General features: G+C 63.8%; 1 protein-coding gene across 11 annotated transcripts in view; it reads left to right on the forward strand.

Moving 5' to 3' along the window:
* SRCIN1 (SRC kinase signaling inhibitor 1) overlaps nt 1-26487 on the forward strand; it is a 70778-nt gene extending 44291 nt beyond the window's left edge. For 9 of the 11 annotated variants that reach the window (XM_066981869.1, XM_066981874.1, XM_066981873.1 and 6 more), the window contains 18 exons: nt 6784-6976; nt 7128-7326; nt 7908-8001; nt 8411-9240; nt 9620-9712; nt 9823-9866; nt 10190-10368; nt 10516-10691; nt 10943-11073; nt 12004-12151; nt 13116-13428; nt 13811-14060; nt 14349-14503; nt 14592-14744; nt 15140-15268; nt 16613-17881; nt 20320-20457; nt 22922-26487. In XM_066981869.1, coding sequence (XP_066837970.1) covers nt 6784-6976; nt 7128-7326; nt 7908-8001; nt 8411-9240; nt 9620-9712; nt 9823-9866; nt 10190-10368; nt 10516-10691; nt 10943-11073; nt 12004-12151; nt 13116-13428; nt 13811-14060; nt 14349-14503; nt 14592-14744; nt 15140-15268; nt 16613-17881; nt 20320-20457; nt 22922-23047 — 4620 coding nt within the window. In that variant the 3' untranslated portion in view covers nt 23048-26487. Of the gene's footprint in view, nt 1-4888; nt 5999-6783; nt 6977-7127; nt 7327-7907; nt 8002-8410; nt 9241-9619; nt 9713-9822; nt 9867-10189; nt 10369-10515; nt 10692-10942; nt 11074-12003; nt 12152-13115; nt 13429-13810; nt 14061-14348; nt 14504-14591; nt 14745-15139; nt 15269-16612; nt 17882-20319; nt 20458-22686 lie in introns of those variants that run through there. The other 2 variants (XM_066981879.1, XM_066981872.1) reach the window with 2 other exon arrangements.
* Nucleotides 26488-26598: the final 111 nt, after the last annotated feature.

A 26598-nucleotide genomic window follows, 5' to 3' on the forward strand; every position in this document is an offset into this window, starting at 1 on the left:
CGAAGCAGAGGGGCAAGCACTGCAGGCAAAACGTCCAGAAATCCCTCCCGCCCCTCCCTGCCTCTGTTCCTTTCCAGAGCTTCAAAAAAAAAAAAAAAGTTAAAAAATTTCAATTAAAATTTTCCTTGGAAACGACAGACGCAGAGCTGCGGGAGGGACAGATGTTGTTTTTCTCCCAGCTTTGCTAACAGCTTTGCTTGCCGCTGACCCTTGCTGGCAGCGCAGGGACGAGCGGCCGCAGCCCACCAGGTCCCACGCGGTCCCCGTCCCCTCTCCCTGTCCCCACGCATCCCCCACGTGCCCAGCACTGGGTGCTGAGCGTGGCCCCGCTCCGTGGGGAGAGGCTCTGTCCGGAGGGGTCGCTCCCTGCATGGGTGCATCGCAGAAGGGTAAAATCGCAGAGCCTTGGCTCTGCTTTTCGTGGGGCAGCCCGGTGCAAGCAGCAGTGAGCGGGGGCGCTTGGGGGGTTACAGCTGCGGTGTCAACACGAGGGCTTTCCCCATGGGAGCTGCTCCCGGTGAGCTCTGCGCTGTACGAACCGCCTGCGTTGCTCCCTGGCTGCTGCCCTGCACGCCGGCCTGGCCTGCTGGAGGCAGCGCTGCCGGGTCGCGGTCTCACCGCCGCCCGCAGCAATCGTCCCCTCTGGCTCGAGTGACCCAAGGGCTGGGATTTTAGGCCAGGAGACCTCAAACACCATCCCCAAGGGGTGTGCGCATGGGTAGGGATGGGAGGTGTGGGTAATGGCTGATAGAAATGGATTTTATATAGTAGACATGGATTTTATATATTTTTTTGTAGACAGGGAGAAAATATCCTTCTCCTCTGCTCCCTGCAGTGCTGGGAGAGCCCGGTGGGGTCTCATCCCTAGCCCAGCCCCATCCATCGGGGTGCTGAGCTCCCATGCCCGCCCCAAAACCTCAGCACTCCACCAGCTGGGACCTGCGGCCAGATGCTGGATTAACTGACGAGAAGGGGATTACGAGGAATTAATCCAGATCAGTGTCCGACCAGGGGCTGCGGCCGGGGCTTTATGTGCTCAGTAAATAACCGGTTGCCTTGCTTTGCCCAGGGCTGGGCTCGCCAGCGCCGTGCCAGCTGCTTCCCAAGCTGGCCAGGGCGGATTTCAGGGGCCTTTATCCCGATCGTGCGTCCCGGTAGAGGGGACGCGGAGCGGGGCTGGGGGGCAGCTGGCAGAGCAACGCAGGACCTGCACAGGACCCTGTCCCCCCGCAGCAGGGCCATGCGCCCCCAGCCCGGCTGCCCTGAGCGCCTTGCGGCGCGTTATCCCTGCGAGCACGGCGGGATGGAGCATGGCAGGATGGAGCGTGGCCAGGGCAGGGCTGGGGGCAGCTGCCGCCCCCCCGTGTGGCCGCCCTGCTCCAGCCCACCTCGGGCAGCCGCATGTGGGCTTCGCCTGGAGGTGCCAAGGTCTGCGCCTGGGGCCGGACGCTGCCCGTGACGTTAGCACGGCGAGGGCTGATCCTGCCCAGCTGCGGGTACAGGTCTGTACTGGTGCCTGCGGGCTGAGTTCGGGTGGTTCTGGGGAGGGAGAGGGGCCGGGACGGAGCTGGGGCTGAGCTGGGCTCGGAGCTGGGTGGAGCGGAGCCGTGCGCCCTGGACGCATCTCGGAGGGACCCCCCTGTGCTGCCCTGGTGTCGGTGCTGCAAATGCTCTGCTTCCCGTGGGCCAAACACGGCATTTTCTGAGTGCTGCTGCGGTGTGTCTGATGTGCAGAGGGGCAGCAGAAACGGGCCGTAAATGGCTGCTTTTTCTAAAGGCGAGTACAAACCGCCCGTGGAGCCCTCCTTGGGCAGGGGCGAGGCGCTGTCCCCGCTGGGACAGACCCTTTGCTCCCTTGCTGGGGTCTCTCTGCGGGGTCGGGCTTGCTGCCTGGCGCTAGCAAGCGGGTGGAAGAATTGAGGAGGGCGATCAGCTCCGGTGGCTCTGAGTCTTGCACGGGAACAGCTGCGGAGTGCCCTGCTCCGTCCCGAGGCAGGATCTGTCCCAGCACATTGCTTCTCGTGTTTTCCTCCTGTCTTCTTTCAAAACGTCCTGGGTGAGGTCAGTTGCTGCTCCTCCTCCCCTCCCTGCCAAAAACCTTCTGCCCCCTTCTCCTCCCCTAAACGCTCCCCCCTCCTTTCCCTGCCTCCATTGCGGGTCTACATCAAGACCGAGGCCTGCCCCTAACCCCTGGGGTGGCTGCGGCACCCATCGCTGCAGCACCCATGGGAGAGCCCCCACCTCGCCCAAGTCCTCGGAGCACCGCTCAGACCTCAGCTCCCTGGAAGCTGGCAGGGAGGTAAGGGAGGGAGCGGGGCAGAAAGGGGGGATGGAGACAAGGGGCGGGAGGAGGAGGAGAGAAACATCCTTATCTAGCCAGGCAGATATAACGAAGCTGCTTTAGCACTGACAGGAAAGGGATTGTTGGAAGTTTTAGGAGCTAAAAGAATTGCTTAATTGTGTCTTTTTTTAGCTCTGGGGAGATAAAAGACAAAGGCCCCCAAGTCCCCCCCCCCCTTTCCCCATCCCACCTCTTTTACATAAGGCTCCCAGGGCAGCACAGAGCCGGGGTGGGGGGCAGTGCTGCCTTCCCGGGGGGCCTGGGGAGCCCCGTGCTCTGCGAGGGGCTCTCACTGGGCAAATCACCAAAGCAGCACCCCTGGCGCTCTCCCAGGCCGGGGATGCTTTGCTGATGCCTCTGCCCCAGCAAGATTTCCTCTGCTCTAGTGTGCAGGAGGCTACCGGGGGCTTTAAAGTGCCCCGTGGCAGGTGAGCAGGCACGTTTCATCTTGGGGCAGGCTGCAGTCACCCTGCCCCTGGTGCCTGTCCCCGCAGCCATCGCATCTCTGCCCTCCCAAAAGTGAGCTCCTTGCTGGGCTTCCTTCCCTCGTTGCCAGGGCTGTAACAGCTGCCTGGTGGCCTTGGGCAGCTTTGTTTTGCTTTTGGGCACTTGCACTCCTCTGCTTCCCTTCCGTGCTCCGACCATGAACCCGCTGCTGCTTCCCACGCTCGGGGCCGTGCCGTGCTCCCAGGGCAGAGCACGGGGCCCCCAGCGCTGCCCAGGGCGCTCAGCCCCCCGGGGCCCCCGGCTCCCAGCACACGCGGCCGTGGCAGGAATCAGCCTGCACTGCGTTACCCCTGAGCTGCGATGCTCTTTAAGCAAGAAATGGGTCATCTCCCAGCGTGGCATCGCCGCGGCGCGGGGACGGCGAGGGGGATGCTCTCCCCCCTCCATCCGGCCGCTCGCTGCTGCCATGGATCTCAGACGCCGCGGGGAAAACCTCAGTGCCTGGGGCACGTGGGGGACATCGGCTCTTCGGAAGCTGCAGGGTGCTGAGCTCTGCATCGGGGCTCTGAGCTCGGGCAAAACTGTCCCTGGGGGCATAACGGAGCAGGAGGGGGCCGAGCACCTTTGCTGGGGGGTCCTGAGGTCTCCTCCATGCAAAGTGCTCCTGCACCCGGGATTTATCCAGCACCCCCAGATTTATCCTTCCCCAGCTGCCACCAGCACGGCTCCGGTCCCGGCACGGCTGCAGCGTCCTGGCAGAGCATCAATCCTTTCCGAGCCCCGTCGCCCAGCCGTGGGGCCACGCTGTGCAGCAGGTGGGGAGATAAGGCCCGGGGATGAAAGGTGCTCTGAAGGAGGAGGATATTGCGCTCCTCGGTGTGCGCTGGGTGCTTGGCTGCCGCAGCCTTTGGTATCTCACTCCTCAGCTGCAGGGCGTGACACGCTCCTGGCCAGACGGAGAAAGAGATTTCCCCTCTGGAGCCGGCGTGAGGGCTGATGTCGGTTTTCATCGTGCATGGGAATGAAAACTCAGCCCCAGCACCTGAGCATGGGCCCTGGCAGGTGCCCTGTGGAGCCTGAGCTGCGTGTGCCCGGGGAGGAGGCAACGCCACGGCCTCCACCCTGGCATCAGGGCAGTGCTCGGCCCAGCAGTGTTCCCCCCTGGCAGCTCTGAGGGGCCGTCAGTAAAGTCCTGGCAGTGGAGTTGCTGCCCCAGGCACTGCCCAGCCCAGGGCTTAATCTGGTGCCCAGCAAGGCAGGATTGCCCCCCCCCCAGGTATCTCCAGGGAAGCAGGAGCAGGGATCCGGGTACCTGTTTGAGAAGCCACGGTGACGGATGAAGCTGCACAAGGGTGCTGGGTCCTGACACGTGGGGGTGTGCTGAGGGTTTGGTGGACATGAATGGGTCCCGGCTCCCTCAGCAGGGCTGCGAGCGAGGTGAACTGGGGGAGTGCACCAGGGCTGGGGGAGCGCACCAGGGCTGGGGGAAGCGTGCCGGGGCTGCCGGGTCCTCCCCATGTCGGCTGCTGACAGGGGCAGCCGTCAGGATGTGTGGGGGCCGAGCTGTCAGCAAACGTGTTGCCTGATAGCGGGATAAGTCGTTAGCGAGGCAGAGCAATAAAAAACAATTCCCTAGGAGTCGTGCCATTAATGGTCCACGGGAGGCCAAGGACGGAGCTGCCAGCTCCTGCCTGTGGCTCTGCCGGCTGCTGCGGGGCTCTGCGGGTGCCCCGGCCCCGTGGGTGCCCCCCGCCAGCTCTTGTGGCTGGAATGGCCACTGGCAAGAAAGGGCAGAACCCCCCCTGCAGCACTGGGGGCTGCTCAGCCCCTCTTACACCTTGGGGAACGATGCAGGCACCGATCCTGCCCCTGCTGGGGCTGCGCTGCCTGGGCGCATCCCTTCGGCTGCTGCTTCCCCTGGGCTCGGCGCTGCTGCTGGTCCCTCTGCATGCCAGGCTGAGCATCAGGCTAATGATCAGAGCCGTCCCTTCCGGGCCAAAAATCCATTAATTTTCATCTTGCTGGGATTTTTTTCCTTCTTCTTCTTTTTTTTTTTTTTTTTTTTTTTTGAGGATGCCATAATTAGCTCCATCAGAGCAGCTTAATTACTCGAGGCCGGCTGAAGCCCCTGGGTGGAGGCAGAGGGCAGGCAGGGTCCGGGCTCACTGGGGCCAGGAGCAGGGGCAGCTGTCCGCAGCCCACCCCAGCCCACCCCAGCCCACCCCAGCCCACAGCCCCGCTGCGTGCCGTGCGTTAGGGTGCTGAGCTGGGATGCGCGCACCGCAACCCTTAGCAACGGCGATGCGACGTGGCAACGGCGATCTCAGCCGTCCTGTCGTGCTTCGTGCATCGGGGAGGGAGAGACACAGACACCCCCCCCCCCCGGAATAAATCCATTTTTTAATGATTCTTTCCTGCAGACCGAACACGTACCGGGGGCAGGGCGTTGGCTCGGGGCGGGATCCCACCTGGGATCCCACCCGATGGAGGAATTTCAGCATCTGCGCTGCCTGCGAGCCTTGCGCTGAGACAACAACAACAAAACTAAGCAGTCAATTTTCCAGCAATTAGCTACAGCGAGAACATTTCAAGTCCTAGAAAACCCCGCCCCACAGGATTAATTAAATCCTCCAATTAATGTCTAATTTAAATGACGATGATGGCTGTTATCATTTCATATTGATTTTTCTTTTTGGTCTTAAAATAGAGCTGTTGTCCCTTCCACGCCGCCTTTTCCACACCCCGGGAGCTGTTTGTTCTCTCTGTTTGATTTGCCCACGTTAAACATGTGTCTGGAAAATCAAGCCGCGCGTTCCAGGCATTGACAGGCAGCGTGTGCTCCGCCGAGCCGCTGCGTGGGTGGGCGCCTGCGGGACCCGGACCCGCCTGCGCGGTGTCTGTCTGTCTGTCCGTCCGTCTGTCCGTCTGTCCGACCCCCCGGCTCAGCTGTGGACGGGGTGGGTGCAGCCCCTGGGCACGACTGGGCTGTGCCCTGGCACCGCTGCTCGTTGAGTTTGTCCTGCACAAAGTCCCCTTCTGCCCGCCGCGGCCACCCCATAAATTGCCCCCGACTTCACCCCAACCCTGGAAGGGGCAGGAGGAGCTCCAGCCGTGGCCGCTGCTTGCACGAGCACTGGGGCTGGGGCTCACCGAGCTGCTCCTGGCTCGCACCCAGCCCTTGTGCACCCATGGGTGAGCCGTTCCGGCAGGGTAAGTGGGTGCCAGTGGGTACCAGTGGGTGTCACTGGGTGTCACTGGGTGTCACTGGGTGTCGGTGTGCTGACCTCTACCTAGCAGGCACCATCCTGTCTACATGCGCAGAGCCCACATACAGGGCTTAAAGACATTTGTGCGGAAAGCCCGTGTCTGTAGCCTGAATTTCATGCAGGGGATATATGCCTGGCCATGTGAAATTGGACTCCTGGCATATTAAATTTTCACTGCTGTAAACCCAAACCCATTACTTTCCCCCGGCTCAGGCAGCCATAAACCTTGCCGCTGCTTTGCTTCCAGAATAAGCCAGGCATTTATGTTTCCCGGGAGCTGGTTCATTGGCGTAATGGATGTGTAACCTCCTGTAATTGCTAAGGTTATTCCAGTGCTCGCATGCAAGCCCTGGCTCTGTTACCAGCGATCGCTGCTTTTATTTCGAGTGGGTTGCTGGAGGAGGAACTCAAAGGCGCCTGGAATGGTGCTGGGAGGCTTTGAGACGCGGAGTGCTGCGAGCCTGAAGTGGGAAACGTGGGCAAGAGACTGCAGGCAACAAGGGGCACGCCTGGGCGTACGTCCTGGGGCAGTGGGCAGAGGGGGTGCTGAGCCCAGAGCTGTGTCCAGGCTGTGCCTGTGGGTTCAGCTGGGAGGGGGCTGAGCACCCCCAGCCGCGGCTCAGCCTTGCCCGCATCCTGCACGAGGCTCCGGGGCAGCGGAGGGGCCCGGGGCAGGGCAGGGGCGCCCAGCACCCCGCTCCTCTCACCTCCCCGCTCTCCCCTTTGCAGACCAGGAGCTCCCGGCACTCGCAGGGCTCCCAGCCTGGCCTGGCCGACCAAGCCAAGCTCTCCTTCGCCTCGGCCGAATCCCTGGAAACCATGTCGGAAGCGGAGCTGCCCCTGGGCTTCAACAGGATGAATCGGTTCCGGCAGAGCCTGCCCCTGTCCCGCTCCACCAGCCAGACGAAGCTGCGCTCACCAGGTACCGGCACTGCGGGGGTGGGGGGGGGACGGGCTGCCCTGGGGCTGGGGGAGGCACACAGGGCACAAATCCTGCCCATGGCACGTCACCAGCATTGCACTGGGGCCGGGGCTCACCTCACCTCACCGCTTCCTGCGCGCTCTGCTTCCAGGGGTCCTTTTCCTGCAGTTTGGGGATGAGACGAGGCGCGTCCACATCACCCACGAGATCAGCAGCATGGACACCCTGCACGCCCTCATCGTCCACATGTTCCCCCAGAAGCTCACGATGGGGATGCTGAAGTCTCCCAACACTGCCATCCTCATCAAGGACGAGTCGCGCAACGTCTTCTACGAGCTGGAGGATGTCCGGTGAGGGGCGGACAGACACGGGGGGGGCTCAGGAATCCAGCCCAGGCTCTCTGCTGGTCCCCAGCACCCTGGGCCAGCTCAGGCAGGGAACAGCAGCCTCCCAACGTTCCTCCTTGCACAAACCCTCGAGAGCTTGCTCGCTCCTGGCACGGGGTGCCGAGCACAGCAGCGTGCATTTCCCATCCATCTCAGAGGCGAGCCGATGTTGGCAGCCTTGCTGCCTGCGGTCATCGTCCGGTGTCTCCCTTTCCAGCAGGGATGGAAAGACCCTTGCAACAGGGAAGGATTTCCTTGAAAATGGTGGAGGAAACAAAGGGCTTGTGGGGGGTAAATGCCTTCAAAAGAGACCACGGCAGGCAACGCTTGCTCATCTCTGCTGAGCCAAACCAGCCCCTAGTGCCGCAGACCCAACCTGGCATCTCTCAGGGGATCCCTGACACTGATTTCTGTTTCTTTGAGGGCGTTGAAGACGGAGACATCAGTAGTCTGCAAGCAGCAGGGGGGGCGTGGGTGCAGTCCCGGGGCTGGGAGGCTGCCTGTGCTCGCAGGGTGCCGGCTCACAGCTCTGCCTCTCCTTGCAGTGATATCCAGGACAGGAGCATCATTAAAATCTACCGGAAAGAGCCGCTCTACGCCTCCTTCCCAGCCTCGCACATCACCAACGGCGACCTGAGGGTAAGGGGCCGGGGGTCTGGGGCAGGGCAGAGCCCCGGGGTGCGGGGCTGGGCTCTGGAAGAGGGAAGGTGATGGAGATGGAGGGCCCGGTAATTGCCTGTGTTTGTGGAAGGAGTAATGACTGCCATTCCTCTTCCCCGGTCCCAGCATTGTTAAGTGTTACTCTAAAAGAATGGATGTTTGGGGCCTGACAGGGGGGTGATAAACATGATAATTTGGGGATTCATCAGAATAAATCATCCTGCTCCTGCGGATGGGAAGGAGGGAGCTGCTGTTTGCCAAGGCCAGGCGAAGACACGCGAGCTGCAGCTCCCGGTCCTTGGAGGGGGACACCAGGGCAGGGGCTGGGACAGGGAAGGGGCCCGGCCCGCAGGGTCACCGTGCTGATGATCCCTGCCCCTTTCCGCAGCGGGAGATGGTCTACACCTCCCGGGAGTCATCTCCCACCCGCCGGCTGAACAACATGTCCCCAGCCTCCCACCTGGCCTCCGGCTCCCCTCCGCCCGTGCTGCAGTCCTCCTCCCCGTCCCGCTCCCGCATGTCCTACAGCGGGGGCCGCCCGCCCTCCTACGCCGGCAGCCCCGTCCACCACGGCGAGCGCCTCTCCAACCTGCCGCCCGCGCCGGGCGTCTCGCCAAGCCCCAGCGCCATCCTGGAGCGCCGCGACGTGAAGCCGGACGAGGACCTGGCCGGGAAGAACATGGTGCTGGTGAAGAACGAGGGGCTGTACGCCGATCCCTACAGCATGGTGCACGAGGGCCGGCTCAGCATCACCTCCACCCAGTCCCTGGCCGGCATGGGGGACCCTTTCGGCTACTCCGGGGGGCTCTACAAGCGGGGCTCCGTTCGCTCCCTCAGCACCTACTCCGCGGCCGCCTTGCAGACGGAGCTGGAGGACAGCCTGTACAAGCCCAACGCGCCGATGTACAGCGACACGTACGGCCCCGGCCTGGGGTTCCGCATGCCCCCCTCCTCCCCGCAGAAGATGGCCGATGGCCGCCTGGTGGACGTGCAGCCGGGGCAGAGCCCCCACAGCCCCTACTCGGGGCCGCCCAGCCGGTCCTCGCCCGTCCGCCAGTCCTTCCGCAAGGACTCCTGCTCCTCCGTCTTCATGGAGAGCCCCGTCAGCAAGCCCCGCAACCCCAGCGCCTCGGGGCCCCCCGAGCTCTTTCCCGGCCCCGGCGACCGCCCGCTCTCGGGGTTCAGCTCCCCAGTGCCAGCCAAGGATACAGAAACGAGGTGAGGAAGGGCACGGGAGGAGCGTCCCCGTGGAAATGGGCTCTGCTTTCAGGTCACCATCCTCCGATGCAGGCGGGGAGCTGAGGCGGAGCAGGGCCAAGTTTGCCCCAGTCCATCCCAGCAGAAGCACTGGGGTGGGCGATGAGCACCGAGCTGTGCGGGGCTGGGGGAGCCACCTGGGGGTAGCGGGAGGCAGCAAGAGGGAACGAAGGGGGTTGGGTACGGCAGCTGATGGCCGCACCGTGCCCCCTGTGCCCCCTCCCGGGACCTGCACGGACCCCAGCACCCAGTGGGTGAGCGCGGGTGAGGCCAGGACAAGCCGTCCCACTGGGGGGTCCGTGGTGCCGTGCCCCATCCTCACCCCCTGCCTCCCTCACAGGGAGCGGATGGAGGCGATGGAGAAGCAGATCGCCAGCCTGACCGGGCTGGTGCAGAGCGCGCTGCTCCGCGGCTCCGAGGCGGAGACCCCCAGGTAAGGGGCGGGGGGGCAGGCATGGACCTGGGGGGGCCTCCTCCAGGCAAAGTGCCGGAGAGGGCAGAGGCGCCTGTTCCACGCTCACCCCCTCCTCTCTTTCGTTGCAGTGAGAAGGCAGAAGCCACCAATGGCGGGACCCCCCCGTCAGCATGTAAGTGGCAGGGGAGAGGAGCAGAGCCACCTCCCCGCAGTGCCCCCCATGTCCCGAGGCTGCTGTGGGTTCCTGGTCCCAGGAGCTGTGCTGCTGCAGCCCCATCCCATGCCAGAACCCGGGGGGGCCCCATCCTGCCAGGGGACGGCTCTGATCTGGGCTCACCTTGGTGCCAGCTTGGGGACAGAGCTGACGGCAGTTTTGGAGGCCAGGCAGAAGCAGTGCTGGACTGGGACAGAGCGGGGAAGGAGAGGGTTTCCCAGGAAAACCCCACTGGGAGGGGGTGGCGCCTTCCCTCAGCAGCTTCTGCTTGCCCCCTGCAGCGACCAGCCGCAGCGGCATGGGGACCCCGGTGCCCGCGCCCCCGCCACCCTCTGCCACCAGCACGCCAGCGGGGCAGCCCACGGCCATCACCCGCCTGCACATGCAGCTGCACCTCCACGACCTGCAGCAGAACGCCAGCGACCTCCGCAACCAGCTGCAGCAGCTCAAGAAGCTGCAGGTGGGTACACAGGGGGGGCCCCGGCCCTGCCCAGCTCTGGCTGGGAGGCTCCAGCCCAGGAGCACAGAAATCCCCCTTTCCTGGTGACCTTTTTTTGCGGGGCAGCTTGCCCAGCCAGCAGCCTGACCCCCTTCCCTCGCCCCCCAGCTGCAGAACCAGGAGACGGTGAAGACGATGCTGCGGCGGACGGAGACGGAGATCAGCGTGCGGGTGACCGACACCATGCGCAAGCACGAGGACCCCCTGCAGCGCCAGCGCAGCCTGGTGGAAGAGGAGCGGCTCCGGTACCTCAACGAGGAGGAGCTGATCACCCAGCAGCTGAAGTGAGCACGCGGGGGGTGTCCTGGTGCCCTGACCCCCCCCCCCCCCCCCGGGGCCACATCCTCTGCTGGTGCAAATCCAGGTGCCGCATGGCGCCAGCCCCATCCCTGACCGCGTGCCCAGCGTGGGAGGGAGGACACAGCTCTCCTCTCCCCCTGTCCCATGGGGACCTGCCCATGGCCACCAGCTCCTCCCCGGGGTCTCCAGCGTCCCGGCACAGCAGTGACACCCCGGCCCTGCTTTGTGCTCGCAGTGACCTGGAGAAGTCGGTGGAGAAGATCCAGAAGGACCTGGCCCACAACCACCGGCTCATCCCCGTGCAGGAGCTGGAGGAGAAGGCCGTGGTGCTCAAGCAGCTGGGGGAGACGCTGACAGACCTCAAGGGTGAGGAGGAGGACGGGCACTGCAGGGGCGGGGGAGGATGCTGTCAGCCTCTATTGGCGCTGCTGTGTGGCTCCAGGTCTGGGTAAATGCATCTTTGGAGCCCGTTCTGCTGTACGTGGCGTGTCCATGCCCCAGAACAGGCTTCCCCCCGTGCCAGTGCAGGGCTGCGTCGCGTGTCCTACAGGCTGCCTGGGTGCAAGGGCTGCGCCCCGTGCTCCTGCTCTGTGCTGCTCCCAGGGGTGGGTCCCTGGTGCTCTGCCGGTGCCAAAATCATCTCAAGTCCCTCCTCCAGCTCCCACGTGCTTGGCGCTGCTGCCCCAGGGGACCTTGCTGTCGCCCCCCCTGCACGCACTGCAGCGATTTTGCTGCTCCTGCAGTCTCCTGTCCCCGGCTGTCCCCACCCTGCCTTCCCCGAGCAGACACCCTGCGCCTCGATTCGAAGGGGCAGAGCTCCTGCGTGCCGCAGCGCGGGCAGACGGAGCGGGGACTTGGCAGAAGTCGCTGAGGCTGCGAGAGGTGGGGGGGACAGCAGGGACATGGGGAGGGCCTGGGGGCACGGGGCAGAGGTGGGAGCAGCTCCGCTGTCCTGCAGTGAGATCGGCTGATGCTGAGCAGCCGGGACAAGTGCATGAGGCAGGGGTTGGGCAGCCAGAAATGACCTGCTCTGTGTCCCCTGCCACCAAGCCCACAGGGTCCCGGCAACCAAGCCCCTGGCTAGGGGTCAGGATCTGTGCCCAGGGCTGCAGACTGCAGCTGCCAGGGGCTGGGACCGGTGCCTGCGAGAGACAGGCAGGGATGGGGGGCACGGGGGGGTGGAGAGATGACAGCCTGGGCTCCCCGGGACCCATCCATCCGGACACGATGTCTGCGGTGGTCTCGGTGGGTGTGGGGTCCCCTGCAGTGCCCCCTGACCCCCCTCTCCCACCACAGCCCAGTTCCCCAGCCTGCAGAGCAAGATGCGGGTGGTGCTGCGGGTGGAGGTGGAAGCCGTGAAGTTCCTCAAGGAGGAGCCCAACCGCCTCGACGGGCTGCTCAAGCGCTGCAAGACGGTGACAGACACCCTCGCCCAGATCCGCAGGTGAGCGCTGCGCCCCGCTGCCGAGCCCCCAGCCCAGCCCCTGCCCCGCAGCCCCTGGCGCTGCCCCTGCTCCACGTCCTCCTTACAGCCCCACACAGCCCCACGGCCCTTCCCGTGCAGGCAGGAGGGGGCTGTATGCACCTTGGAGGACACAACCAGGCCCTTCGGTTGCTCCTGTGTCCTCCACCTGTGTGCCAGTGTCCTTTCTGTGTTAGGGGTCAGAATTCCCAGAGCCGCTGAAAAAGGGTTCATTTTTCTTGCTAAGGAATTAAAAAATGCCCTTGGTCCTTTCCAGGGCGTACGTGGGAACCCCTCTTTCAGAACCGATCTTTCCTTATCACCTTGAAAATACTTGATCATATGTTTGCATGCAATGGAGACACTTGATGCGGTCAGAAATCTCTTTCCTGAGGAACAGAAAACTCTTCCGATGGAGAAAATCCTCTCCCCGATCCAGTAACGATGGTAGGCTGGGCCGTGCGCCGCCGCTGCACCCACCTGCCTGCTCTGATTACGAAACCTTTCATGAAAGCTTACAACTTGGCCAAGCTCGAGGAGCGCTCCGCCACCGGGGCTCGCCTCAGGCTCGTTTCTAGCCTGGTTTTCTATGGAAATGAGCTCGTACGATCACACAGCGCATGAATCTGCCTACCTGTCATTCCCGTTTCCTAATAACTTCTGAATCCAAAGGGCAATTTCAGCCAGATCTGACAGAGGGGCAGAATTTGGAGGGATCCAGTTTCTTCCAGGCTTCATGCAAAGGGACAGCCAGGTAGAGGAGCTGCTGATGTGCCCTGCCGAGGGAGGCTGGAGCTCGTGCTCCTGCTCTTCCCGGCTCTCGGGGGTCTCAGCCATGAAACACAGACACTGAGCGAGGGTCTTTGTGGAGCGGCTTGCGGAGGCTGCACTAACCAAGCTCCCTGTGCTGTGCGGTGACCCAGCACCTTCCCTCTGTCCCCTGCAGGCAAGTGGAAGAGGGCGTGTGGACCCCCCCCAACACCCTCAGCCAGTCCCCCAAGAAGATGGCCCCCGAGACAGACTTCAGCAAAGGGCTGGACCTGGAGGTGCCCACCAGCCCCCCAGTGAGCCTCCACCACCTGACGGCTGCCACCGAGACCCTGGGCATGCCCAGCTTCGGGCACAGCCCCCCCCAGACCCAGACCCACCCCTCCAAGAGCAATAACCCTTCCCGAGCTCCGGAGATGGTTCCTGCCAAGACCCAGACGGGCCCGGAGACCCCCAGCAAGAAGAGCGCAGACAAAGCCGTGTCCGTGGAGGTAAGGGCCTGGGGCAGGTTCCTCCTGTGCTGTCTGAACGAAACCCACAGCTGGGGGGGGCTCCTCTGAAGGGTCGAACCCTGCTGGAGCTCCCCCACGGCTAAAACTGGGAACAGAAGCTGAGCACGTCCTTCTTGATGGGTCTGTAGCAGATGGGGCATCCCAAAGGTGGGGAGCCCCAGGTGCTGGGCGGTCCCAGATGTCAGGGAGGGGGCATCTCAAAGGTGGGGAGCCCCAGGTGCTGGGCAGTCCCTGATATCAGGGAGACCCAGTGTGCCACTGAGCCTTGGGAGACCCCAAGTGATGGGGAGGTGGTGGGCGCGGTGGGCGACGGGGAGCTGCCGGCCGGCGCGGGCTGCAGGGGCTGTGCCGGCTGTCGCAGGCTGCCGAGCGGGACTGGGAGGAGAAGCGAGCAGCGCTGACCCAGTACAGTGCCAAGGACATCAACCGCCTCCTGGAGGAGACGCAGGCCGAGCTCATGAAGGCCATCCCCGACCTGGACTTCGCTGCCAAGCACAAGCAGGCCACGGGCAGCAGCAGCGCCGCGTCCACCCCCGAGCACAAGCCCTCCAAGCCGCAGCACGCACAGAAGTCCGCGGGCAAGGCCGACCCCAACGGCCGCAGGGGCTCAGGTACGGCGCGGGGACCTGGGGGTGCCCCGTGGATCCCAGGCTGGGGTGCGCGCAGGGTCCCAGGGGCAGGCATTGGGGCAGGGCTTGGTGTCAGCTCTGCTTTCTGCACCGAGCTCTATCCACGTGTGCGCTGGCCGTGCCCTCGTGCTGTCCCCTTTGTGCCTCCCTGGGCTGGGCAGCGCTGCCCTAAGGGAGCTTCGTGCCCAGGAGGGCAGCGGGAGAGCCTCGGGTGCTGTGCTGGAGGGGAAGGGGAAGGTCTCGTGCCCTCACAGCATCGTTTGTGCCCAGACGAGCTGACGGTGCCGCGGTACCGGACCGAGAAACCCTCCAAATCGCCGCCGCCTCCCCCTCCCCGCCGCAGCTTCCCCTCGTCCCACGGGCTGACCACGACCCGCAGCGGCGAAGTCATCGTCACCAGCAAGAAGGAGCCCGGATTTATGAAGGTGGGGAGCGGGGCCGTGGGGGTGGCTGCTGGGGGTGCTGGGTCCCCCCTCGGCTGCCCCAGCCCCTCACCGCCCTGCGCCCCCGCAGAAAGCCGAGTCGGAGGAGCTGGAGACCCAGAAGCCGCAGGTGAAGCTGAGGCGGACGGTGTCGGAGGTGGTCAGACCTGCGTCCACCCCGCCCATCATCGCCTCTGCCATCAAGGACGACGACGACGAGGACCGCATCATTGCGGAGCTGGAGGTGAGCGTGGCAGGAGGGGCTGCAGGCGCCCGGCTCGCTGGGTGGGGGCGATGCCCCCGCGCTGCGCCTGCTCCGGGCGTCCACAGGAGCAGCTCCAGGAGCGACCCCCGAGCAGCAGTGCAGCGGTGGGTGTCCCCGTCCTCGTCCTGTCCCCAGCAGGAGTGTGGTGCCACAGGGACAGGCAGCATGGAGCAATCGCATCCTGCCCGGGGGGCACAAGCGTTGCCACAGGGCAGCAGAGATGTGGGGGGGCTCCATGGCCGGGGCACCTCGCCAGCGGGGAGCAGCCGAAGCCTCCCTGACCACCAGCAGCTGCTGAGCCCCTGTCCTGGCGGGGCTCTGTCTCTGTCAGCCCCAAACCTCCCTCCTCCAACCCTTCGTGTTTGACTCCCCAGGTGTTTCAGAGAAGCTCTGCCTCCCCTTTCATTCCCAAGCTCCGTTACGATCCGCTCGCGGCTGCCGTCTCCCCTGGGCACGCAGACATGTGGCCCAATGGAGCCTCCGTTGCAGCCGAAGGATGGAAGGTAACAGCTCGCTCCGAGCTCCGATCCCTCCTGCCGACATCTCCTCCTGGCCGGCTGCACTTTAACCACCGCCTCTCCCACCTCTGTTTAACTCACTGCTCCTTCCCTCTCTGATTTAACCAACTAATGGCTTCTCTTCACTCCCTTGCTCACTGCCACTGCGTGTACGGCACTGACGCGGCACCGGACCGAGCACTAACCCCTCTGCGGCACAGCACGGGGCTGCCGCAGCTCCCGTGAGGGCCGGATCCTGCAGCCACGTGGATGGGGGAGAGGCAGGGCCCCCCAGCACCCCACCACGCAGGGCGCAGGGAGGGCTCCCCGCTCTCGTGCCACACTGGGTGCCCGGGTGGCCTGGCAGTACGTGGGGAGGGTGGCAACGAAGCGGGGCTGTGGTCAGTGGTGCATGGAGACACAGAAAGCCCGCTCCATGCGCACGATGCAGGCAGAAGGTGAAGGCTGGGGCAGAGGCTGGAGGCTGCCAGGAGCTCCTTGGGTTTGGCCCCCGCTCCCCCCAGTTTCTGGGCTGCTGAGCAGAGCAGCAGGGGCTGGAGCCAGCTGCGCACGGAGCCCTGCGAGGCTGCAGCCGCTGCCCGGGGCAGGATTGGGGTGCGGAGCAGGGCCCCCCCTTTGCTGCAGCTGCCGGGGAGCAGCTCTTCTGCCAGAGCACTGCTCCAGCTCGCCTCCGTGCAGGGCTCTGGTCCCCCAGGCACCGCACGGCTCATTGCGTCCCCCTTGGGACAGTAATGGAGAGGTGCAGGGAGGGCGGACGTGGTTTTCCAGGTGACTTCTTGCTGCTCAGGGATGTAAAGGTCTGTCACCCCACCACAGCCCATTTCCAACGGCTCGTCCCTGCCTTCAGGTCCTGAGCACTGAGAGCAGCGCGTCCTGCGGGGCCGAGCAGCCCCCGAGGGCTAGGCTCTGTGCTTGCACAAATGTCTTGCCAGTTTACACCAGTACAAGAGAAATTTGAGCTGGACCACGGCAGTCAGGTTCCCAAACACATTTGGGAGGTGCAGCAGCACCGAGTCTATCTTGCTGAAGATTTTAGCCCCTTGTTGCCGACATCTCCCCTAAGGTTGCCTTATTCACAGTATAAACGCGGTCACTCCATGCCTGGAGACACCTCTGGGAGGTCTCAGCTGCCCAGACCCGGCCGGGCAGGCAGGGAGCCGAGCAGCTCCCTTCCTATCTGAACACCTTCCCACAGCGATGCCCGGAGGGACCAGCACTAGGGGACCCGAAATAGCCTGGCTGTGCTCCCCAGGCAGCTGCCTGCTCCCTCCACCGGCAGGCAGCCCGTGCCGCTCCCCGGCTCCTAATCTGTCTGAATTCTCTACCTAGGAGCCGGTGGCGCCGGCCCCCCCGGGGAGCAGGGCTTTCTCCCTCCCGCAGATTGTGCTCACCGAGTGGGAGTCCGCGCCGCCGTCCCCCGAAACCGAACCCGAGGTGCCAGTGGAAACGGGCTGCTCCGAGCACGGGGACCCAGCTGGCAGCGGAGGAGCCGGAGGGGAGCTTGCACCTGAGGCAGGGGGGAGATGCCAAGTGTCTGCTGGCACCCCCAGAAAGTCTCCATCCACGCCCGGGGGCCTTCCAGCCTCAGCCCCGCAGCCCCGGAGTGCCCCATCCCGAGGCTGTGAGCACGCACCAGGAGAGACTCGCGGGTTCCCTCCGGCAGACAGCAAGGCCCCGTCTCCCCCAAAGCGAGGAGCGAGCCAGCCCACCGGGGCAGAAGGAGAGGACACTGCTCTGAGCCCTGCCAGGAGGCAGGAAGGCAGCAGCCAGACCGCACCGCAAGGTCCTTTGGCTGAGCAGCCTCCTCACCCCCGAGGGCAGGCCACAGATCCGGGGGCCGAAGACACGGCGCTTGTCCCAGGTGCAGGCAGCCAAGGGCCCAGCGCCGTCCCCAGTGATGCAGAGCCCCGAGGAGGAGCCAGGCAGAGCACACGGGAGGCATCCGTCCCTCCTGGATGCTCCGACGGGGTTTGCAAACACCTGCGGAGGGACCAACGCGACGGCTTGCCGGTGCCAAAAGCCAGGCGTCCCCCGGGCTGTGACCACATCCAGGGGAGTGGATGGTGCCAGGCTGGGCACCCCCAGGGACAGGTCGGTGCTTCCCCAGGGCCTCACCGGTGTGCAGCATCACCGGGCTGGAACAGCGTGGGTCTGGCTGCCGGGGCGGGAGGAGGCGAGGAGGATGCAGGTGGGAAGGCAGCGGAGGGGTTCTGCTGCCCAGCTCCTCGGGGAAGGAGCAAAGGGGACGTGTCCCCCCTGCACAGCATGTCGCCGCGCAGCAAGGAGATTTATAAAGGCACGTACCAGAGACTGGATAGCCTCGAAGAAACTATCCGTGAGCTGGAAATGACCATCAGCGAGATCAGCAGCCACCCTGCGGCCGAATTTATATTCCCTAAAGAACTGCTGGGACAAGCAGTGTCTGATGGCAGCGAGGAGACAAAGGCGGGTGCGGGGCACCTCGAGCACAGCGGCTGTGACGGTGGGACTGCCCTGGATCTCAGCCAGCCCAAAGAGGATGCTCCCGAGAGCCCGTCTCTGAGCCAGACCAAGCCACCTCTGCTACCCAAGCCACAGCTCCCCCTCAGCAGCCCTCAGGTTTATTTTCTGTTCTCCCTCTTGGTGTGCTCTGCCCTCGGATTCACTCTGATGTCTTCTCTTCCTCCACCTCTACCTGCTCCCTCTCTGTGACTCTACCTCCAGGCCGAGCTGAGGTGTAACACAAAACTCCTCTTGGAGCGAGGCTGCAGACAGCAGAGGCTGACGTGGAAAGGCGGCCGGTGCCAGCGGCACCGCCACCACCCCGCCCTGGGGCCGGGGCTGCCCCGCACCCTCCCCGGCTCTGCACGGGCGCTGAATTAGACCCTGGGCAGCTGGTGTCTGCCACGGGTGTTGGGGCTGCTCCAGGTGCACCCGACTTTGGTCTGCCCCGGTCACCTCGGCCAGCGCTGCCGCAGGAGCTGGCCGTGCCGGGGCGGGGGGCCGCTGTAGCTCAGAGCCCCGCAGCGACATCGGCTCAGCAGAGCCAAGTGCGTTAGGAGAAGCAGTTGGCAAAGGAGCCCTCCCCTGGGGCCCTTCCAGGGCCAGCTCTGGCACAGCGCTGCAGCTATCCAGGTGCACGCCAAGGAGCTCTAGGCTCCCTACCAGCTGGGCCGAGTCACCCTCTGGGTGGCGGGTGGCAGAAGGACGCTCAGGCCGCTGTTGCTGCCGGTGCTGGTTTAGGGGGCAGGGACCCCCTGCCCGGGCTGGGGCTGGGGCTGGGGCTGCCACCTCGGCCCCTGTGAGCTGGGAGCGGCGACATCGGCTCCTGCAGCTCCCAGCAGCGGGAGGCAGGGCAGGGAGGCAGGGCAGCGATGGAGCACCCCGGGCACCCCGTGCTGCGCGCGCTGCGCGGCCGAGGGCAGCGCTGGCTCCGGCAGCGAGCGGCCGCGGGGCAGGCAGGGGCTGGGGGAGCTGGGCGGGAACGCGGAGCTCCTCGTCTTTCCATTTAGCGTGAGCACTTTTCCGAGGAACTGCGTTTTAAGTGTCACTGCGAACCAGCAGATGTTTCTCCTAATTAAATCACAGCGCGGGCTCCCTGAAGCCGTCCAAATTGGTTTCTGCTGGAATCTGTGGCAGCCACTGGGCTTGCTGAATAGCTGGGAAAAGAGGGGGAAACGTGCCCTCAGCTACTCACAAGTCAGCCTGCTCCTTTATTAACAATCAGCGCTCATGAATGAATCTCCTTTTTCATTTGCAGCAATTATCTCAGCCCCGGTTCCCACTTACTCGGCGGTCCCTTTACAGGGCTCTGGCTGGGTGAATGGGCCCTCCAAGTGGGTGTAGCTGCAATTTCCCCCTGTTGCCAGGTCCTGCTGCACCGCCTGAGCTGTGCACAGGAGCAGCGGAGCTACGAGGTGGATTTATGGCTGTGGCTGGCACGTGTGCAGGCACTCACAAAGCAAAGCTCAGATCAGGGCTTGCCAGGAGGGGCCGCACGGCCGGAGCTGGCTCAGCCAGGGCTGAGGTCTCAGGGCACAGCTCTGGGCTGCTGCAGCTTGGATGCGAGCGCTGAGCTCCAGCGCCTGCCTGTACCCAGGACGCTGGCAGAGCTGTGGCACAGATGGGAAGCGGATTCCCGTGAGGTGTGGGAGTCCCCGTGCCCCGGCTGAAGGAGCACAGGGGGTCCCACGGCGAGGCAGGGAGGACAGGCACTGAGTTCCAGTGCAGGCAGCGATCCCACGGACCTGGCCCCGGAGATAACCTGTGGGCTCTGTCCTGGCAGCGGCGCAGCCTGGGCATCCCATGCACATTTCTGGGGCAGCACAGAAGTGCTGCTTTTGCCGCCAGGGGCAGCTGGTCCAGGCCGGCACGGGGCAGGCAGGGCAGCAGTGGTGTGGGGTTTTGGGGTGCCCAGGCAGTGGGGGGATGCGTGGCCGGCCCGCGGCGTGCGGCTCTGCCTGGGCTCCGCAGCAGGCACCACTCCGGGTACCTGCTCTGGGGATCTCCTCGCACTTAGGGACGTGCCAACACGTAACGCTCCTCTTGCTGCTGCTCTCGCAAGTCTCTGTATCTCAGCCTGTGCGGATAGTTAATAAACACCTCTGTTCCCACTGCCGCATTTTCCACCTGGAATCTGCTTCCACCTGACGTCGCCTCCTGTCCTGTCTCTGGGCTGTGCACCCCGGCAGGGTGCTTTCCTCCTGCCCTCCGCCTCCCGGTGTCTGCCCCTAACCCCCCGTTTGCGTTGCAGCTCTCGGTAAGTCCTGCCTGCTCTCTGGGCTCACCACGGCGCTGCCCGGTGAAGGCTCCCTTGGCACATGGAGCCGATGTCCCTGCCCTCGGCTGGGCTCAGCGCCACGGCAGGGCTGTCCCGGCAGTGTGGCAGAGCCCCGGGGCCCTGCGGGATGGCACGGTGGGGCCATGGGGATGGGGCCATGGGGCCCTGCATGGCCCCGTGTGCTCCGTGCCGGCAGTGCCTGGCTGCAGGCTGTGCTCGTGTGGGTTTCCACCTGCTGGTTTTAATCTCCGCCTCCCGAAATTCTCTGTCCTGACAGAGCGGTGGCGTTTCCATCCCGGCCATGAAGATGGTGAACCCGGCGTCCAGGCTGAAGCAGAGCCAGCAGGGCAGCCCCGACAAAAGCAAGCACATAAAGCAGCGGATGGAGTACATGCGGATCCAGGGACAGCAGCAGGTAGCCTATCTCTAGAGCAGGCTCCCCAGCGGCAGGGCGAGCCGCAGGCTGGCCACGAGCCCTGCTTCCCCCTCGCTGTGTTAGGGGTGGTGGGCAGGGAGGAGGGACGACCGCGCCAGCAGAGGCGGCTCTCATGGCTCTGGACCCCCCTCGGTGGCCGCGCTCCCCCTTGGCTGAGCCTGGCAGGACGCGGGGTGCTGGCCCCCGCCACCGGGGTGCAGGCAGGGGGCTCCCAGCTCCCTCTGGGCCTGGCAAGGGGCAGCCAGAGGGGGCCGCTGGGGAGGGGGCCGCAGCTCTGTGCGGAGCTGAGGGGGGCAAGCTCACCTCAGGGGTGGTGAGGATGAAGCAGGAGGCGACTTCTCTGCCGGCCCTGGGTGCTGCTGCCGCCCTGATGGACGGGGTGAGCCCCAGTGCCCGGCTCAGGGATCCCGGGGGATCCTGAGACCTCCCTGCAGAGCATTTGGCCACGGTGAGGGGGGGGGGCTGGCCAGAGGCCCCTCCCGTGAGACAGACGGGGTCTGGAGAGCCGCAGCCCCGCGGCACGTCACCACGCTGCGCCTTCAGCCTGCCCCGCAGCCAGGAGGGGACACCAAGGGTGGGGGAACCGGGGCACCGGCAGCGTGGAGACGGGGTGGGGGGGGCCACAGCAGCTGGAAGAGGAGAGCTGTGGGATGGGACTGTGCCTCCCCTCCGGCCCAGCACCGCTCCTGTCCCTGACCCCAACCCCATCCCTGTCCCCGGGGCTCATCCACGCATCTGGATTTCACTTGCTCCTGTGTTGTTGGGGGGGGGGGCGGTGCTCGCAGTGCCTGTCCTGCTCCCTCGGGCACGAGGCCAGGTGCCCCCAGCCAGGCTGTGTCCCCCCCCCCAGCCCCGTCCTGCTCCTCTCCTCCCCTCCTGCCGCTCTCCTCGCACCAGCCCCGCCGTGGGGGCACCACGAGCGGCTTCACCCTGTCCTGTCCTTCCCAACCCCGGTCTGTGTTTCAGTCCCCTTCCCTGGGCCTGTCGTTAACAAACCACCCAATAAACCCGATTTTGCTCATTCTGTTGGATCCATAAACCCTGCCAGGCAAACGTGAGGGGTTTCCCAGCTACCTCAAGCTGTAGCCGGGGCGAGTGGTGGCGGGGATTTCGTGCCATTTGCTCAAATGTCTCATGAGCAAAACGGGCACCTCTCGTGCACGAGGGCTCGGCCCAGCCCCAGCCCCTCCTGAGCGCCGGGTCGGAGCCACGCACTGGTGCTGTTTGTCACAACTGCGACAGGGTCCCGGGGCGGTGGTGGCATGTCCCCAGGCTGTCCTCGCCCAGCAGCCTCCCCTTGGTGAGCGTTTCAGCCCCTCGTCGGTGCCTGCAGACTTGGGGTGCTTGTGGCCAGGCTCTCCCTGGCAGCATCCCCGGCCACAGGGCTCCGTGTGGCTCCGTGCTCCCGCAGCCCTGAGCAGCCGGGCAGGCAGCTCCTGGCCCCTCCGGGGGGGTCTACAGGTTCCCCGTGGCCTTGGAAGCCTCGGCGGTGCCACCAAGTCCCCTACCCAGAGGCCACGTGCTAGCACAGTCCCAGCTGTCCCAGTGTCACCGTGTTCCTTGTCACTTCACCAAGTCCCCACCTCGGGCACTCTGTGGCAGCACCAGCATGGACCAGGACCCTGCCTCCCCAGCTGGGGGGGGGTTCCTTGGCACCCTTGTCCTTGCTGTCCTTTGTGCAGGGCCTGGCCATGCCCCCACCCAGAAGCCCAGGTGACATTGCCCCTTTCCGGAGGCTTTGTGAGCACCCTCCCCGTGCATTCCGCCCCGGCTCCGTGCGGAGCAGCTTTCGCACGAGCCCTTTTTGTCATCGCCAGCAGCAGGGTTGCTTCGTGTCGCTGTTGGCGGTGCCACCAGCGGCGCAGGTGGGCGCAGGGGCTGGGGTGGGCGCTGCCACCTTCTCAGAGGAGTGCGGCTCCCCCGGGGCCGGCGCTGGGCTGCTGAGCATCCCTGCGGCGCGGGCGGCCCCGCTCGGCTCTGATGAACAGCACCTCTGCGGCAGCCCCGCCGGCTGGGGCAGGCACCGCGCAGCCTGCGTGCCCAGCCTAACACTGCGATTCTTGTCCCCCCCCCCCACCCCACCTTTCTCCCCTCTCCCCTCCGCCTGCCTGCCTCTGTGTGTGCGTGTCTGTCCACGTGTCCGTCTGTCTGTCTCTCTCTCTCTTGTCTCTCTCCTGCTCCTCTCGGGGGTGCCCCCTTCCCATCCAGTAACTCGTGGAACCAGCTCATCTCGTGCTCTGTTTGTGGTGGACCTTTTCCAGCTGCTTGACCTCAGGCCTAAATCAATGCTGCTTCTGAACAAACTCCTGTTTCATTTTGTTTTATTTTTTTCCTTTTTTTTTTCCTTTTTCTTTTATTTTTTTGGTCTTTTTTTAAGAAACTGTTTGACTTTCCTCCCCTTTTCCTCCTCCTCCTCCTCCTTGAATCTTGCTTTTCTTTCTAGGCCGCTAGACCATCTAAAGAGGCTAGTGAGACTTCCCCTGCAGTCTCAGAAAAACCTGCATCTGGCAGAACATCCATCCCTGTATTGACTTCCTTTGGGGCAAGGAACTCATCCATCTCATTCTGAGCCTCCTTGCCAGCTCCATCCAACCGTTTTCCTGCTCCTGGGGCCGGGCTTCTCTCTTCCTTGTGCTCCTCCCTTGGACTGTCTTCTTGAGGCACCTTGAGGCATCGCCACGTGTCCCTCTCTTTGTTTTAAATGTCTTGCTCCAATGTGGCCGACCTCGTGTCTCGCCTCTGCTCCGGCACGGCCCAACTTCTGTCTCGCCTCTGCTCCGGCACGGCCCGACTTGTGTCTGCCTCTGCTCCGGCACGGCCCGACTTCTGTCTCACATCTTGCTCCAAAATGGCCAACCAGCCACTTTCTGTTTCTTTCTCTCTCTCTCTCTCTCCCCCTCTTTCTTTTGTTTTTTTATTTTCGTTGGTTCGTTTGGGTTGCTGTCGTTTTTGGTTCTCGATCCCTCCCTTCCCCACCCGCCGTTTTCTGTTTATTTAAGAGCTCTCAGAGCTTCACCCCACCAGTTTCACGAGCTTCAAGCAACAAGGACGCGGCGCGGCGCCCGACCCCGCCTGCGCAGGCGGCAGCCGCCCAAAAGCCGAAGGAGGCGGCCGGGGGGCGCAAAGCGGGCAAAAAGCGGCTGCCGAGGACGCCCCCGCCGCCCCTCGCCCTGCCCGCCGCCCGCTCTCCCCGCTGAGCTTCTCGGCCGCCGCAACTCCGCCGAGCCCCGAGGGGACGATGTCCGCGCCCGCCGGGCCTCCGTGGGCAGAGCTGCGGCCGCGCTCGCTCCGGCGCTCGCCGAAGGTCGGTGCTGGCTCCGAGGAGCATCCTGAGCCCCCGGCCCCATGGGGCTCGCTCTGCCGTGGGATGGGTGGCCAGGATGGAGCCTGGGTGCCCCTGAGGTGCCCGGGGGGGCCGGGGTTTGCTGGGGCGCCCAGAGGTCGAGCATGTAAAATTTGGGGAGGCGGAAACGGGTAGGGGAAGGGGGTGCGGGGGGGGGCACCGGGGATCATCCCCCATCACTGTAGGTTCGTAACGTAGCACTTTAATTGTTCGTCTGGGTCATCGTGGTGGCTGGGGCAGAGGGACGCCGCGATGCCCGGGGGCTCTGCCTGCACGGGGACACCCTGACGGACCCGTGTCCCCCTCCCCATCACCCAGCGCCCTCGGGGTGTCCCGGAGCCCCCCCTGCAGCAGGGCTGGGGTCAGCGGGCTGAGCGGGGCCGGACGGGGCAGCACCGGGGGTGGTCGCTGGGGATGAGCCCAGCCCCAGCCCTGCCATGACGCCCAGGGGGCCGGGGGCCAGGCCGCCTGCCTGCAGCCCCCCGCTGCCAGCCCAGCCCGGCGGGTGTGCAAGGGGAGCGCTGTGCGTGTGTGCGTGTGTGCATGTGTGCGCGCGTGTGCCTGTGTTCAATGCCGTGTTGTGAAGCGCGCCGTCCACCCGCAGTGCAACAAGAGATCGAATCACTCCTTTCGTTGGCTAGTTCGTCGTTGGGTTGGTTTTTTTTTATTATTATTTTCTTCTTTTCCCCCCTCTCTTTTTTTGTATATCAATCATTTTTGTACAGAAGAACGAGCCTTTTTTGAATAACAAAGAGAAAAAAAAAGCAAAAAAAAAAAAATCATGATGCAATTTCTTTGGATTGCAAAAAGCAACTCTTTACATTTAAGTGAAGTGTCTTAACATTTTATATTGTTTTAAAAAATATATTTACATATTATATATATATAATATACGTAATATAAATATATATATAAATATTTAAAAAAAGAAAAGAAAAGAAATAAATCTCTTCATGTCTGGTATATTAGGGGGTGGATTTTCTTCCCCGGTTAAACTATAGCTCCTTGTGATTTTGAGAGGGTCGGTTCCTAGCGGCTTGTTAGCCCTCGTGCTGAGTTGGCATCCTCCTTCCACCCCCTTCTGTGGCCCGTCCCTGTCCCCGTCCCCGTCCTGCCCCTCACCAAGGCAGCGGTGGGTCGGGGTCGGGGTCGGGGCCAGGAGCCCGGGGCCGGTGGCTGCCGGTGACAGCCACGGGGCCACGCGTCGAGGCCGGGACCTGGGGCAGGGGGCAGCGGCTCCTGGCAGCAATAGCAGTCACTTGATGCGTTTAATTTAATTTGTAATTACTTTTTCTTGGTACCAAAGTGAAACACTGTAGCAAAGCCACAGCTTCTTATGGATTTTTGGGAAGGGGCCGTGCCTGGCCCCCTCCCCAGCCCTCCCTGCCCCAGTGGCCGTGCGGGGCTGGCCGTGCCCCCATCCCTCCCGACCCCAAGCACAGGGGTGCGAGGGCACCCGGGGCCCGCTCCACTGCAGGGCTCAGCACCTTGCAGCCAGCCCTGGGGGGGTGCAGGGTGTTTGTGGGGGTGTCCCGTCTGCCTCCAGCCCCATGGGGACGTGGCCATGCATGCACAGAGCTGTCGGCAGTGCCGCAGCATCCTCCTGCCCTGGCGTGTGCCCTGCGCCGGGTGGTGTCGGGGCGCCCAGGGCAGCGCATGGGGGACCCCTGCCTGCACAGAGTGAATTGGGGGGGGGGGGGGAACGGGGGGCATTCTGCAGCTGTGAGTGAGCTCATGCCTGGGGGGGGGGGGGGGGGAGGGAGGTCCAGAGCCCCTCGCTGCGCCCCAGCCTTCCTGTGGGTGCTGGCTGCTGCCCGCCCGAGCATTGCCAAGGGGTGCACCGGGACCCCGGCCCCAGAGCAGCCTGCGGCGGGGGCACGTGGAGCTCCGGGCCACCCCCTTCTCTTGTCCCCCCCCCACCCCTCCTGGCTGCCCACCAGGCTGGTTTTCTATGTGAGCGTGTCTCTGCGTGTGTGCGTGCGTGTGCGTCCGTCATTTCATGGCATCATGCAAACTGTGTGTGAGCACCGAGCCTGGTGCTTTTGCTGAAGCAAGAGAACAAAAAAAAAAAAAAAAAATCTGCTTGATTCTGATTTAACCTGAAAAGAGACAAAAAAAAAAAAAAGTTGCAAAAATGACCAAAAAAAAAAAGGAAAAAAAAAAAAAGACAAAAAAAAAACAAGCGCTGCCTGCATCGTGCATGTGTCTGGAGGCGCCCGCTGCATGCGCACCCCGCTTTACTCGTCTGAATGTTGTTTAAGAAAAGGTTACAACTTTTAAAAGGACAAAAAAAAAAAAAAAAAAAAAAGATTCCTAATACTCTTTAGAGGCTGTTTTGGGGTTTCTACAATGTCGTGTGTCTCTTAGCATGAATTTTCTTGTGAACTGTTTTAAAATTTAAGAAAACAAAAACAAAACCAAGGACTCGCCGGGGCGGCGGCGGGGCCGGGCAGGGCGCGGGCTGGCCTCGCCGCGGCCGGGCCGGCTGTAGCGTAGTCTCTGTATCTCTGTATGGATGCCATGGGTAGTTCTGTGCGAAACGTGACCATTGTAACTTGCAAACTCCGATGACAAAGGGTTGCTTTTTATTTTTCTTTTCCCTTTACTACTTTTCTTTTCTATCAGAGTGTCTGGCTTTAATAAAATACTTTCTTTTCTCTATGGCACTTTTTCCCCGCAGGCCTGGTCTCTTGTGTCCGTGCTGCAGTGCCGGTGCTGGGGCGGGAGGGTTGGGACCCCCCCTGCCCTGAGCCCTCCCCAGGATCAGGACCAGTGCC

The sequence above is a fragment of the Anser cygnoides genome, chromosome 22, assembly GCF_040182565.1.
Source record: "Anser cygnoides isolate HZ-2024a breed goose chromosome 22, Taihu_goose_T2T_genome, whole genome shotgun sequence".
NCBI lineage: Eukaryota > Metazoa > Chordata > Aves > Anseriformes > Anatidae > Anser > Anser cygnoides.